Source organism: Fundulus heteroclitus, unplaced genomic scaffold (genome assembly GCF_011125445.2).
Source record: "Fundulus heteroclitus isolate FHET01 unplaced genomic scaffold, MU-UCD_Fhet_4.1 scaffold_244, whole genome shotgun sequence".
Taxonomy (NCBI): Eukaryota; Metazoa; Chordata; class Actinopteri; order Cyprinodontiformes; family Fundulidae; genus Fundulus; species Fundulus heteroclitus.
Window position 1 is genome coordinate 24086 of NW_023396655.1, and position 16022 is coordinate 40107.

The 16022-nt window shown below is 37.8% G+C and overlaps 1 protein-coding gene across 1 annotated transcript; it reads left to right on the top strand.

Moving 5' to 3' along the window:
• The first annotated feature begins 5504 nt into the window (after nucleotides 1-5504).
• Nucleotides 5505-14685, top strand: LOC118559156 (oocyte zinc finger protein XlCOF6-like). The gene is made up of 2 exons (XM_036129876.1): nucleotides 5505-5551; nucleotides 10590-14685. Exon 2 carries the CDS (start codon nucleotides 10757-10759, stop codon nucleotides 13049-13051), a length of 2295 nt encoding a protein of 764 aa, XP_035985769.1. The 5' UTR covers nucleotides 5505-5551; nucleotides 10590-10756; the 3' UTR covers nucleotides 13052-14685.
• Nucleotides 14686-16022: the final 1337 nt, after the last annotated feature.

Sequence of the window (16022 nt, forward strand, 5' to 3'; positions counted from 1 at the left end):
TGACTGTATTGGTGGATGGAAATTCTACTGAATGCCATCTAAGCTCTTTCTCGGCTCCCACAAAAATGTATGCCACTCTCTAACCACAGTGTAGACACTTTTCTACTTATAAACCTTTGTATGGCATTAATGCATGCATCAGTATCCAATGATGGAGACACTTCCAAATGAACTTTGGCCTCGACAACATGCACCTCCTCACTCCTTCGTTTGGACTGTAGACGAACTTTCTTCCATTTGAGGAGCCATGGCACTGCCACCTTCAGTTATCGCCAATCTGAGAAATGTAACTGGAGCTTATCAGTGATGAGCGTGATAGCATCCGTTTTAACCTCTACATATTCGGCAGCAATTGTAGTATTTGTGGTGTCTGAAGGCCGATCCTTTTCTGGGCCACAGAGAAACTTTAGGCCTTAATCCAGCTTCCGCCATTCAAAAAGTCTTGAACCTTCACACCTCTAGAGGCACAATCAGCAGAATTGTCTTTGGTGTTAATTTATCTACACTGGGAGACATGAGTTACATCTCTGATTGTTGACCTCATTCTTTATCTATTTGACTACTGAATCTGTCCAAAATAATGATAGAGCCAACAGCAGCTCCAGTTCTGCTCTCAACAGATGATCCACTCGAATAGATAGAACAGCAGCTGTGAGTTCTAGACAAGGAATGGTTATCCGTTTTAGCGGGGTAACTCTTACTTTTCCCAACAGGGACGACACATGAACCTGGCCTTTGGCATTTTCAACTCTGGTGTTCGCTAGCATTTGAAAAGTTATGCAGCTGCTTTTTAATAGTATTTCCAAAGTGTTTGGGCTTAATGCACCTCGCAATTTTAAAACACGTCACAGCCACAACGTCTTCGTCAGAGCTCTTGCAACATAACCTTTGCTGGCAGTGTCACTGGTGCAGGAAACCCCAAGGGATCATAAACTGAAGAGATTGCAGCAAACAATCCTTTTCTGCTCTTTGGTTGTTCTTTCATTGTTATTTTGAATGCAAATGAATGAAAAGAACAGTTTAGAAGTCGGGGCAGAGAGCTGCGAGTAACGAATTTCATCATCAATGACATCATCATCTACCAGTGTAGATGAGCTTAATATTAATAGTCAGCTGGTCAGAAGATCACTCTGGGGTTTTATTAGCAGCATAACAGGTGAATTTAAAGCATGTGACCTTTTGTTAAAAGTGAATAAAATGGAACACGGTGATGATTAAATGTATGAACAGCTCAGCAGGACGTTTACACGGTATATTGGTTAAGTCACGGCTGGGTTTCTGGGTCATAGGTTGTAATCCTTTTTCTTTCACCCCTTCTCACGCTCGGCATTTTCTTATTTCTCTCTTTCTTTATCTTATTCCTCTGCTTCTTTCCTGTGGATCTGACAACCACAAGCACTTTATATGAAGTCACCTGGATTTATGTACATCACTATTGGAAATTGCACTTTCCATCTTCAGCTTCTCACTCACACCTATGGTGAATCTAAAGTTTGTGACATGGAGTGTACATGGAGCTGGCACCAGTGAGAAAAAGTTCCAGATTTTTAACCAGATTAAAAGACTTAAGGCATATTTTGTCTTATTGCAAGAAATTCATAAATCAGCTACAATTGTAAATGATCTTAACTCACCTGAGTTCCCTAATGTGTTTGCTGCCTGCTATGACTCTAGACAGAGAGGACTAGCAATTTTAAGCCACAAAACAGACATTATAGATGCTGAATGTAGATTCATCATAAAAATATCTATTCATTACAAAAAGTTATGTATTGTCAGTAAATATGGTCCAAACGTTGATGGTCCCTCATTCTTCCACAAACTCTTCCATATACTTTCAAAATATGGGGATTGTTCTCTATTTATTAGGGGCGACCTCAACTTTGGTCTAAATGAGGAAATAGACAGGTTGAATACAACAGAGACTCAACACAGTTGGCAATCATTAAATGTAGTCAAACAATAGATGACTGATTATGGTTTCTGCGATGTATGGTGATCTATTCATCCTAACAGTAAGGAATATACTTTCATCTCAAATGTCCATCATTCATACTCGTTTGAACTATTTCTTAATCAGCAGCTCGGTGCTTTCTAACGTTTCAGAGGCTGTAATACATCCTATTGCTGTCAGTGATCATGCTCCTGTTTGTTTTTTAAAACACTTTATGAAGGTTTTTAAGTTTAATCATTTCAAAAGGCACACAGACTAAGTCTTCGAACAGTAATAGGAAAACAGAAATACGTAACGGATAGGAGGTAAACAAATGAAATATACAATAGTCACAATAATAACAAAGACAAGTTAAACAAAATAATGATACTAAATGAGTAAATGAAGCAGTGGCTAAGGACACAGCGGCGTCCCAATCTTAACTATACAACTGTCTATCAAGTCTGGAAGATGCTTAAGAAAAGGAAGTTGATTAAGGAGAGCCTCACTGGTCCTTCATGTGTTCAAACACTGGATTCAACATCTTGGAAAACTTCAGAGTATTACCAGAAAGTTCATATCTCAGTGTTTCCAAATGTAGAATACCTTATTCTACATTCAGCTTGGTCCCAATCTTGGGAGCTGAATCAGATTTCCAAATTTTTAGAATGTATCTTTTAGCAATGAACAAACAAAGAGCTAGCGCATAGCGAGTGTTACAGTCCAGGTTTTTCAGGGTGTTGTAGTATCCAAATAAATCAGTTACAGGACCAGGTGTAACAGTTGTAATGTATTTAATCTAGTTTTAGAGTAGTGTCGTCTATGAACCATCTTGTACTGAATCAGTTGAAGCCTAGCATTGATTGAGCAAGACTTGATGTTCCTAAATAAATTATCTTGTTTCATTCTCAAACACAATACCAATACCAAGCTCACCTTCCCAAGCGTGTTTTATTTTAACAATAGATGCATCTAAAGCACTTGTGAAAAAGCCGACCAACACAGAGATATATCTCATTAATGCATTATTGTCAGATGATAACTCATACGACATAGTGGACTGTTGAACATAAAGTCTCAGGTGTAAGTATCTAAAAAAAAAACTTTGGACTGTGATTGTTCGAAGGATCCCAAAGTGTCCATCTATATAGAGGTCCCTTAAACGGACAATGCCCTTCCGGCTCCACTCTCTGAAGCCAGTATTTGTAAGCGATGGTAAAAAGATTGGAGCATGAACCGAGATTTGGGGGAGTCCAAAATGTTTTCTAATTTGGTACCAGATCCTCTGGTTGTTTAGCAAAACAAAATTATCCTTCCTGTAAAGCGCAGGCGGCCTTGGAGGCGAAAGGAAGAGAAGTCTTGTGTGCTTGGCTGCCCATTGGCTGCCCAGTAATAATGCAAAGAACATGGCAGGCCCAGGTCTTCATAGTCTCTTGATTCTTGAAGATAACTTTTAGCAATCAATATAATTTGTAAACCTAAATAAATAGTATAATAACGGAACCTATATGATTAAAAAAGGATTTGGGTACAAAAATAGGAATGTTCTGAAATTAATACAAAAATCAAGGTAGTGAAACCATCTTGATGGCGTTTACACGTCCAGTCAAGGATAAAGGCAATGCTCTCCATGTTTTAATGTTCTCCTTGAGTTTAATTTTTTTCTATGAAATTGAAACTAAAAAGTTTGTTTTGGATTTTTTTAAATTTTGATGCCCAGGTATTTCTCATATTTTAGAGGTTATCTTAAAATGTGTAGTTGCCAGAAATAATGGGTCTAGGTCATTAGCTATTGATATAAGCTCACTCTTTTGCCTGTTAATGGTATAACCAGAGACCTTTCCAAATGAGATGTGGTATTGATTGCTCAGGGTCTGATACAAAAAGGACCACATCGTTATTAATGTTATCGTAAAATAATCTGTAAAGCTCTTGCAAAACAATTAGGTAAACTCACTCCTCTTATAATATCCTGATCATACTGGTTTCATTAAAGGAAGACAGTCGTCCACAAATGCACACAGATTACTTGATTTCATATATTATTCCAGTAGTAACAATATTTAATCCAATATATTATTTTTAGATGCAGAAAAATGTGTTTAATAAAGTTAATTGGACATTTTTATTTGCTACTCAAAATTTGGTTTTAAAACTTTTTTTTTTAATTGGTTAAAAAATGTATACAGTTTCCCAACAGCATGTCAGGACAAATAACCAAACATCTTCTAGCTTTTGTCTCCAGAAGGGCACTAGGCAAGGATGCTGCTTTCCCCCTCAGTTTGTGGTTTTTGTTGAACCACTAGCAGCAACAATTGGACAAACTAATGTTGTTAAAGATATGAAATGCATCAAAATAGAGGATAGAATTTGTCTTTATGCAGATGATGTATTATTCTATCTTCAGCACTCAAACACTTCTCTGAAGTAATTAGATTATTAGAATATTTCCCAAGAGTTTTAAATTGTTCCATAAATTATATTTCTATAAATCTACAATTCTGCCTAGTAACTGCTCTTTACAGAGCCCCCTTGATTTACAACTGCAGTCAAGGAATATTAAATATTTGGGTATTACTGTGTCGTCCTAATTGACAGATTTACCAAAACTTAACCACATTGCTCTTTTTAAAGAAGATGGAAGAGGATCTTGACAGATGGAAATTTCTAAATTTGCTACTAATTTCACTTATGGGAAGGGTTGCTTCAATTAAAATGATGGTTTTACCTAGAATTAAATACTTATTCTCAATGATCCCCAATAAACCATCATTCAACTGGTGGAAATCTCTGGAATCCTCCATCTCTAAATTTCTTTGGAAAGATAAACCCCCGTATCAACTTAAAGATGCTACAGAAGACTAAAGATAGAGGGGGACTAGATCTGCTTAACTTCCATCACTGCTTCTTACCAAATAGGCTACAATACATCTCAAAATGAAGAAAATATAATCCCTTAGATGAGCCCTGGATAGACACAGAACAGAAAATGTTATATCAAGGTTTCTGATTTGCCATTTATTAGCTCAAACATGAAACGGCATACATGCTTTAAAATGGCAGTCATCAGTTATCCCATGCAGTCGTACACCCATCAGGAATAATCCTGATATATAATAAAATTTCCTCAATGGAAGACTGAAGATATTGAATACCTAGAACATATATTTGAAGGAACTTATTTTATCACATTTAAGCATATTAAAGGTGGTTTACAAATAAATAAATTCAGAGTTCATTGATCTAAACACCTGCTTGTCAAGACTCAATGCTATCTGCTGGGTTTCCTTAGGTAGGAGACTTTTTGACCAATCTGCATGACTTGATTGAATTTGACATTGTAAAGAGCCCTGAGATGACGTGTTGTGAATTGCCACTATATAAATAAAACTGAATTGAATAGTTGTTGATAAAGCATGTAATGTGTTTCAGTGTTGGCTGCAGATGTTAAAGAAGAGGCTCCTGAAGAACAGAGTCCTGAGGGGGAGCAGCAGGAGTCAGAGCCTCTCCACATAAAGGAGGAACAGGAGGAACCCGGGGCCCGTCAGGAAGGAGAGCAGCTCCTTGTGAAGGAGGAGACTGATAGCAGCTTTCCATTAACTGCTGCTCCTATCAACAGTAAGGATTGCTTTACTTTGTTTCTGTGTCCTGTGTTGCAGCTAAAGGCCAAAACTCTCTGGATTCATCAGCTTCCTATCAGACAAAATGTCAGCTCAGTCTGACTCTACGTGCTCCCATCCTATTTCTTCAACCTCTGACTAGAGGCTCCAGTTCAGATCTCCTGACTCTCTAGGTCAAGTGTTCATGCTAGAGTCTGCTGGTCTGTGAGGAAACACAAAGCTGCTCTTGCTGCTGGAACAAACTCAGCCAGGATCCCAGTTTTCCTTTTTATCTTGTGTACTTCTACTCTTATTGGTAATGTTAAAGAATTGATCTGGGCTGTGGTCACCCCAGGTTCTTTTTCTGAATAATGTGGTGACTTCTGTAGTATTAAAAAGACTCTTGAAAGCGAAACTATTATTTACCATATTTAATCTAAAAGGCAGAGGGATGTTTACAGCTTCAGTACTGGACTCACATGCATAACACGACACTCAGATTTCCGGTTGCCAGAGAGAGCCCCATTCATTCCTCCCACAGACATTAAGTTGGACCCATTGTGTCCCCCCGTTCAGGGGCGTGCCCAGTATGATATCAGTGTTCTGTTCATCACATTGGTGGAGAAGATCATACTATAATGCAGATATTTCCTAGCTGACTTGTCTTCCCCTAATCAGTCATTCTGTCCAATCCAAGTATGTAAGACTGTCTGTAATTTCCATGCTCACCGACTTTGCAGTCCCGTCTCTGTAATCTCATAATCCCTGACAGTAAATAAGATCACCTGAATCATGAAGAGACTACTGATGTAATCACGTTGGAATGTGTTGGAGGACTGAGCTGTAAACTGATCTAAAGTAGTCTAGCCCAACTTTTCTATAGTTTTGGCTAAGAGATAAAATGTCAAAAGCAAAAGAACACACGCAAACAGAAGGCAGAGGAATAAGTGTCCTTGCAAATGAAGCATGTCTGAGTTTTTCATGATATTTTCTGGTTCCAGTTCCAATCCTGGTATAATGCAATCCGGTACTAGGGTGTAACACACCCTATACACCCTGTATACATATTTTCTTCCTCTGTAAAAGAAGATCAGCTTTGGCCATTGCTTGTCTGCTTGAGGAAAGAAACAATTATAGTTTGTAGACAAATGGGCTTGATATAGGGAAAGCAAGTGGAGAAGACTTGGTCATGTGCGATCAAGATAGTATTTTAATAAACAGTGTCCTAACAAATAATTAGAGCTCAGAAGTACAGAAAATGGAAAACGAAATGAAACAGCAATATTTAAGCTTGTTGGAGCACCAACTTTACAAGGTTTGAGCACCTTATAGGTTTTTGTGTTTATTGCCCAACATTTGCTGGCAGAATTTCCAGTACTCTCGTGTGAATACTCCATCTCGTAAGTCCACAGGTGGACCTTCTATCAAGCCAGTATGCCAGAAAAGGCACGATAACCGTGTTAAGACAAATATTGAAAAACTGTACATCAAAATGTAAAAACAAAACTACATGAAAAGTTGATTTTCGGGTGAGTTACTATTTTAAGTGTAACTAGAAAAATTTGCATTTCCTGCGAAAATGCACTGTGAATCCAGATAGCTGAATGATTGAGCAAAAGATGCAGAAGATCTTTGAAGAAGAGAAAAAATAGCTGAAAAGCATTGAAGAAGTTGAAAAAGTTGAAGTTCAAAAAGTTGAAGAATTTGAAAGAGTTGAAGAATTTGAACATGAAAGAACAATAGCTGAATGATTAGAAGAAGAAAAAACTGAGGGAATGGCACCAAACATTTCCTAACTCATTCTAAACACTGAATCGTTTAACAAAGCAGAAGTAGAATTTCTAACTTGAATATACTGTAGCCATATGTGGGCCTGCATTTCTAGGAGTATAAGGGGTTTTGCCCCCATTGAAAACCATTGGATGTTTGACACCTCCTAACTTGGAGATGCTTTATGTGACGAGGCCCAAACTTATTGTGGAGCATTCTGTATAAAGGAGGTACAGACTCTGTAAAACAGAAGTTTGTCCGAGCTTCCTAGAGCTACTTCCGGTTAGCAACATGCTAACAGTTAGCCACCAACATGGTTGTGTTCAGTATCACTGGGTGATTGTACTCTGTCAGTTTGGTCCAAATCCTGTACTGGGAAGTGCCTCAAAAAGGGGTGCCAATACTTAATGTCACCAAACGTGACCAAAGTTCATGGGTCAGATTGGCCTCCTTTAGTAACTCAGCCTCACCACATCTGGGCCCAGAACTCAACATTTGACCAAAATGGTGTGTAGCGCCCTTTTCCACAGGTGGGTGGTGCTGTATTGGCCAATTGGGTCGTGTCTGGGCATCATGCCAGGTCCTGTTGGAAGCAAAGGCCCAATAGGAAAGCATGTGAAATCCAAAATGGGTAAGAAAAGTGACACATGGCTGAAAGTCACTTGAAAATTTTAAAATGTCAAGAGGAAGTGACTGTGCGAATTTCAGATTCCTACATTAATCACAGCAACTGCGGTGAGCGTCGAAAGTTGCCATTCTATCTCAATGGAGCCTCTCCCTCTGGCCCTCAGAGTTCCGTCGTCATGGAAACTCACTCACACACCTGCAGCTGCCCCTACAGAAGTGCAGACACTTTGCTCAAAATATGTCCCATTGGGTTATAATGGAGAACTTTGCCTCGCACAACGCTCCATATCTCCTGATCCGTAAATGGTAGAGACGTAATTTTTTCTGCGTTTATTTCTTAACGGGTAGGGGAAGAAGACTTGCTATTGGTTTTTGCAGCAAATATTTTAATAAAGGCGTAAAAAATTATGATCTAAAGGGGATTTTTAAGGAATTTCAAAAATCCTCTAAAAACGGTCCCGAACAAATTGCTCTAGCTGAAAAAGTATAAGAGATATCAAAATAATTATTTCACTGTGAGTATCAGCAGGGTTTTGAGGACTATGGTGCTCATTTTTATGTTTGTACAAAAATCAGTGTAGGCACAGCGACGATGTAAAAAAGTGGATCATATGGAAAAATGCAGCTCTAAAGCATTTTCAGGATTTTGCACATTCGCTACTCCCGAACAAATTGTTCCTGCGGCAAAACCGTAACAGTTATCCAAAAAATTCCTTTTTTGTGAGTGCCAGAAGGGTTGGGACATTCATGTGTGAAAGTCTCATGCCTGTACATCAAACGGTTTAGGAGTAGCGACGATACGAAAACATGTGATGTTTTGGATTTTCAGACGTCATTTTTCAAAACCGCTCCATAGGAAATGAATGGGGGAGGTTTCGGGTTTGTGTCGCTCTGAGGTGATTAGCGAAAAATCTATAAATGCTACACCAATGAGGGTTACATTTCCTGAATCCAGACAAAAATTCCTACGTTTTGATGTATAATTTATGTGGATAGGTTGAAAATTGAGCGAGTGAGAAGAAGTTGTTCGGAGAAGAAGAATTTGTTGAATTTCTAGAGTGCGCACTCTATAACTGCCTCCTTGACGACCATAGCAACGCATGTTATTTGCTGAATTTCTTGAAAAGCCAAAATTATTTTAAGGAGGTACTATATGAAAATGGTAAAAGATATGAAAAAGCTGAAATATACCATAATAGCTGAAAGATATTACTACATTTTAAAAGTTGAATGGCGTTTCTAGCTGAAAGTAGGCTGAAGCAGTAAGCTGTCAAAAAGCAGCTGAAATGAGCGGAATTTTAGTGAATTACATTAATTTCCTATGGGAGAAAAAAAGCTGAAAATTTGCAGAAAAAGCTGAATATTTTAAAAAGTTGAAGAGTTAAAAGTACAAAAAGATATAGCCATCGATTCCAGAAGAAGCTGAATAGTTTAAAAGTTGAATGGTTGAAATCGGAGAAAAATTGTAGGAGGAGAAGCGAATCAAACTTTAAACAGTAAAAACGCATTAGGAAGAATAAACACTAAGAAGAAGAAGAAGAATAAAGAATAAAGAGAAACAGGATCTCAAGAACTGTGAATGCCTACTGCATTCACAGTAACTAGGATCATAGTTTTCATCTGCTAGATCATAAGACTGCTACCTGCTGGAATGACCCGCATATGAGAGAATATGTATTTGTGTGTGGCTGTGGTAATTTTCCTGTAGCGTGAAGTGTCTTGAATGGTTTGCAGGATCACATACATCAAAATTGACTAAGAGATTAAAGAACAATCAGCTGCTCTGTAGCCTGTTAGCTTGTTTCTCTGACTCCCTTTCTTCAGACTTATTAAATGTTGACACATTTAAGATAGCGAAATATCAGGATGATCCCCTTTATTGTCTAGTTGTTGGAGAGCCTTATAGTTCCTTTGAGGTTTTCTTTTTTTTAACCAGTGTCTTGTTCTTAGTGGCTAATGTTGTCACCTGCTACTGGCTAAACTCTTGATGACTGTCCTACGGTCTGGATTCCTTGTAGAGGAGTTCTTTAAGCGCCTGTCTGGCATCAAAGCTGGTAAGCCTCTGGTCAAGATGTTCCACAATATCAGTGTAGAGCTTGTCTGTTAAATGTAAATTAAAAAAAATAATTTACATATTTCAGTGGGTTTAATTGGTTTGTTTTTGCACGAGTTGGATCGTTTTAATAGCACTCCGCCATGTTAACTCTGTGGATGTTGAGTCCAACTGGAAAGTTGAAACACGCTGTTTTTAAAACTACAAAGCAGCAATGTTTCTCTTCTGGTATTCATCTTAGATTTGCTTAATAGGGTACTTCAGGCAAAAAACATGCCTTTGGCAACCATAAAAAGGATGGACCTGTCAATGACAGCACTACTAGGGAGAGTTCAAACGTGGGATATTGATTAGACTGCGCACATCTATAGAACTTGATTTTTAAAGCAGGCCAAATAATATTATACAGAGTTGCTGGATTGAAGGGAGGCTGAAAGTGGGAAGTAAATGACTAAAAGTTAAAAATATTGACAGTGGGGGTATTTACTATGGCAAATTTACTATTTATGAGATATATTTCTGTAATTCTAATTCTTTACTGTGGTTGTACCATTGTCAAGATATGCTTGTTCATAAAGCATTTACTGTGTTTCACTGTTTCTTTCAGATATTAAGGAAGAGGCCTCTGAAGAACAGAATCCTGATGGGTATCAGCAGGAGCTGGAGCACCTCAACATAAAGGAGGAAAATGAAATAATCTGTACCAGTCAGGAAGAACAACTGAATTTGAAAGAAAAGACTGAAATTACCAGGTTTCTATCAACTGTTGTTCATATGAAGAGTAAAGAGGATGCAGAGAAACCTCTGTGTTCTTACTTTCCTCAACTGCAAAAAGAAGTCAGCGTATTTCCAGCCAGCACTTCAGCTGACTATATACAAGGAAAAATTAAAGACGATGACTCAAAAGCGGATTCAAAGAAAAACGTTTTAAAGACAAACATAGCAATCCACACTGGCAAGAAATCGTTTGGCTGTGATGATTGTGGAAAAAGATTTTTCTTAAAGTCAGTCTTAAAAAGACACATGGGAATCCACATGGGGAAAAAACCCTTTGGTTGTGATGCATGTGGGAAAAGATGTTCTTCAAAGTCTTACTTGAACAAACACATTAGAATCCACATGGGAGACAAACCTTTTGGTTGTGATGATTGTGGGAAAAGCTATTCTATCAAATCAAATTTAATTAGACACATGAAAAGCCACACAGGGGATAAACCTTTTGGCTGTGATGATTGTGGAAAAAGATTTTACATTAAGTCAGACTTAAACATACACTCAAGGATCCACTCAGGAGTGAAACCTTTTGGATGTGATGATTGTGGGAAAACATTTTACATAAAGTCCCAATTAAATGTACACATGAGAAGCCACACAGGAGATAAGCCATTTGTTTGTGAAACATGTGGAAAAAGATATTCCTCAAAATCAGACTTAAACAAACATCTAAGAATTCACATGGGGGAGAAACCTTTTGGTTGTGATCACTGTGAAAAAAGATTTTCAAGAAAGCTAAATTTGAGCTTACATATGAGAACTCACACAGGAGAGAAACCTTTTGGTTGCGATGTGTGTTGTAAAAGCTATTCCTCAAAGTATGACCTAAAAAGACACATGAAAAGCCACACAGCAGAGAAACCTTTTGGTTGTGATGTTTGCGATAAAAGATTTTTTTTAAATTCAGGCTTGAGGGACCACATGAGGAGCCATACAGGAGAAAAACCGTTTAGTTGTGATGATTGTGGAAAAAGATTCTCCATCAAGTCACACGTAAAAATACACATGAGGATCCACACGGGTGAGAAACCTTTTGGTTGTGATGATTGTGGAAAAAGATTTGCCTTCAAGTCGGTCTTTAATAGGCACATGAGATCCCACACAGGAGTGAAACCTTTTGGTTGTGATGATTGTGGAAAAACATTTTTCTTGCAGTCATTCTTAAACAGACACATGAAAATACACACAGGAGAGAAACCTTTTGTTTGTGATACTTGTGGAAAAAGATTCACCATGATGTCACATTTAAATTCACACATGAGAATCCACACAGGAGAGAAGCCCTTTGGTTGTGATGTATGTGGGAAAAGATGTTCTTCAAAGTCAGACTTGAACAAACATGCAGGAATCCACTTGGAAGAGAAACCTTTTGGCTGTGATGATTGTGGAAAAAGATTTTTCGTAAAGTCAGTCTTAAATAGACACATGAGAAGCCACACAGGAGATAAACCTTTTGCCTGTAATGATTGTGGGAAAACATTTTATATAAAGTCAGAATTAAATGTACACATGAGAAGCCACACGGGAGATAAACCCTTTGGTTGTGATGTATGTAATAAAAGATGTTCCTCAAAATCAGAGTTAAACAAACATGTAAGAATCCACATGGCAGAGAAACCTTTTGGTTGTGATGATTGTGGAAAAAGATTTTTCATACAGTCATATTTGAATATACACAAGAGGATCCACACGGGAGAGAAACCTTTTGGTTGTGATGTGTGTTGTAAAAGATATTCCTCAAAATCTGACCTAAATAGACACGTGAAAAGCCACACAGGAGAGAAACCTTTTGGTTGTGATGTGTGTGGTAAACGTTTTGCCTCAAATTCAGGTGTGAAGGACCACATGAGAATCCACACAGGGGAAAAACCCTTTAGGTGTAATGATTGTGGAAAAAGATTTTTAATTAAGTCACATTTAAATATACACATGAGGATTCATACAGGAGAGAAACCTTTTGTTTGTGATATGTGTTGTAAAAAATATTCCTCAAAGTACGGCCTAAATAGACACATGAAAAGCCACACGGGAGAGAAACCTTTTGGTTGTGATACATGTGGTAAAATATTTCCCTCAAATTCAGGTTTACAGGACCACATAAGAATCCACACAGGGGAAAAACCGTTTAGTTGTGATGATTGTGGAAAAAGATTTTCTATCAAGTCGGTCTTAACTAGACACACGAGAATCCACATGGGAGAGAAACCTTTTAGTTGTGATCATTGTGGGGAAAGATGTTCCTCTAAATCAGACTTAAACAAACATATTAGAATCCATGTGGAAGAGAAAGCATAAAAATCCCTTTATTATCCCACAAAGAAGAAGTTTAGACATAGCTGTGGCAAAAAGGCAAAGTTGTACATCAAATCATCAACAAAAAGGCTAATGTAAAGTTTGTTCTAAGGCCACAGAGAACATATAAAAGACATAATAAAATATGTAAATAAGTAAATATTGCACAATTATTGATAATATGGATTATCCAGTTAAAAAGGAATTATTAAAGGTAGGGTGGACGATTTTTGCTAAATTGTAGGTAAGAAACGACCAAGTCCCTTTTTGAATAACTGTATGTCCAAGGCGATCTTACCTGCTCTTTTGCTCCTCAGGAGGATTGTGAAAAATCTCCCAAATACACTCTGGTCTTATTTCTTTCTTGCCTTCCTCTTCTCATAAACATACAAGACAGTTTGCATCTTGTGACTCTTATGAATGGCTAACAGTAAAGCTAACTTGATAAAAAAAACACTAGAAATGCAACTGGATGCATCACTTTTCATACATTTGTGACCCTGGTTGTAGGAGAGCTTTTGCCATGACAAAAAAAGTTATTAAAATAGTGATTCAATGTTTGTATCTAAAAAATTTACTTTATAAAACAATTTAGGAATTTTAATGTATTGCCTGAATCCACATTACATAAAACGATCTATACTAAAAAAAAAAAGGCACACAAAGTGAACTAGGTGAATAAGTAATTGAAGCCGTGTGAATCAAATTCAGGAAATTATTTAATGCAACAGACAAGCCAGAACTACAGCAAAACAATGGCGTTATCTAGCGACACTTTGACTTAACTGCCACCCCAGTCTACTCACTCACTTTTTTGTAGGGTTGTTCCTTTCTGGACTTGTCTCGGTAATAATAATTGGTTGAGTCATAAAACTCAGGCCGACCACAGACCGCCATTATCAGTTTTTCTGTGATGCTGAATAAAAACAGCTTCATCTCTTCTGTTCCTCACCTTAAGTGTTGAGCAATATAGGCCAGTGAAGGGAGAATGATTCATGGAGTTTTCTGAAGCAGAGGGGGTGGATGATTGCTTAGAGCCGAGATGTGCAGTTCTGTGTAGAAGAATAGGCAGTTGTCCAGGATGAGGGTGCTTGCAACATCTTAGGTTGCGTTGGAAGGGGCTGTTGGCAAACATAAGAAAAGTGGTGATTCAGCTTATTCACTCAGCCCAAGTTGCCCAAAGCTAGGGTGTTCTGTTTGTGACCTGAAATTGTTTTCAGGATTTTTAAGACATCAATGATGTCTTGCAGTTCTGCTTCCATTTTCTACCAGTAGTTTTTTTCCCTTCTCAGACGTTCGTCATATCTTCTTGTACTGCTTTCAGATCCTCTGTATTTACTGACTTTAAAACCCTCTTCTCCTTAAGTAAACATTTATTGCTGGGTTTATACTGGGTTTGCTGTTTGAAAACACCTAGTTCTGGTTCTAGGTATGAAGAGTAGGCTTGAGCCAGAAGACCTGGTGTTGTAGAACTGTGTGTCATCAAGCATAGTTATGGTAGATGATGTTGTTTTTTTATGATCTGAGCTAGAGGGAGCATGTAGGTATTGAATAGGAGGAACCAAGGATGGACCCTTGAGGAACCCCACATGTGATTTTTGTCATCTCTGATGTAAAGTTACCTACTGACAAAAAAATCCTTTAAGTAGGATTTAAACCAGTTGAGAGCTGTACTAGAGAGGCCAACCCAGTTTTCCAGGAGCTCTAACAGAATGGAGTGATCAACAGTATTGAATGCTGAACTAGGGTCCAATAATACCAGCACTGTGGTTCTTACACAGTCCTCATTTATATTGATGTCATTAAACACCTTGATAAAACGGGTCTGTACTGTGGTGAGCACGAAAACCTGACTGGAAAATGTCAAAGCAGCTGGTCGTTGTTAAGAAGGTGTTTAATTGTTGAAACACAGCTTTTTCAATAATCTTACTGATAAATGGAAGGTTTAAGATGGGCCTGTAGTTCTGGAGTAGTATTTTGTCTAAGGTTTTCTTTTTCAACAGTGGTTTGATAATTGCTGTTTTTAGAGACTGGGGAAAACACCTGACAGAAGGGACGTGTTTATTATCTGAGTCAAATCAGACGCTATGACAAGCAAAACTTTCTTGAAGAAAGCTGTGGGTAGAACATCAAGGCACCAGGAGGAACGTTGCTGCTGAATGATCTCCTCTAAGCTTTTGTGGTTTATTTGGCTGAATTTTGTCAAATTCAGTTCTAGTTGGAGACAGCTTTGGTTCTGAACTTGATATGAATGTACAGACTGATCCTCTAATCTTTTGGATTTTCTCTGTAAATAAGTTAGCAAATTTGTAGCAGGCCCTGTTGGAGTGGAGTTAAGAAGTAACAGACACAGGAGGTTTTGTTAACCTTTCGACTGTGGCAAATCAGACATGAGCCTGGAGTCTAGTCACTTCTAACAGGTGGAGCACATCTCCACTGAGATTTTTTCCTACCAGAAACAACCATTTTAACTGGAGCAATGCAGTCAGTGATGTAGATGAACTAGTAGATAACTTTCAGTCTAGAGTTTCAGACAATGCAAGGCTTTTAGTGATTCTTTTTAGTTATTCCTTTCCTGAATTACCATTACTTATTAATTACCCATTTGATTCTAAAAGAAACACAATTCTTCTAATATAATCAAATAAATGGTTAAACAGCAAAAACATAATTCAGCATGTTGTGAATAACTGAACTATACTACACATACAATCACACAGACCCCCTCCACCAATAGAGAACAATCAGAATTACATGGCCATTGTCTGTGGAGGCAACAACCATGTCAGATGGAAACTTAGATTTTCATATCTGTCAAAACCAAACATTTGGGCAGCAAGCGCCAACACAAGAGCATAAAAATAAACAAGCAAACTTACTATTATAATAAAGAAAGGAACAAAATTCAACCTATTCAATTCAATTTCAAACATATCGTTAATAATCATAAACTCTGGTGGTTACTTACTGCAAT

Bases quoted from the DNA above. Each gene is read 5' to 3' on its own strand.
- LOC118559156 (XM_036129876.1), top strand. From the start codon at position 10,757: ATGAAGAGTAAAGAGGATGCAGAGAAACCTCTGTGTTCTTACTTTCCT.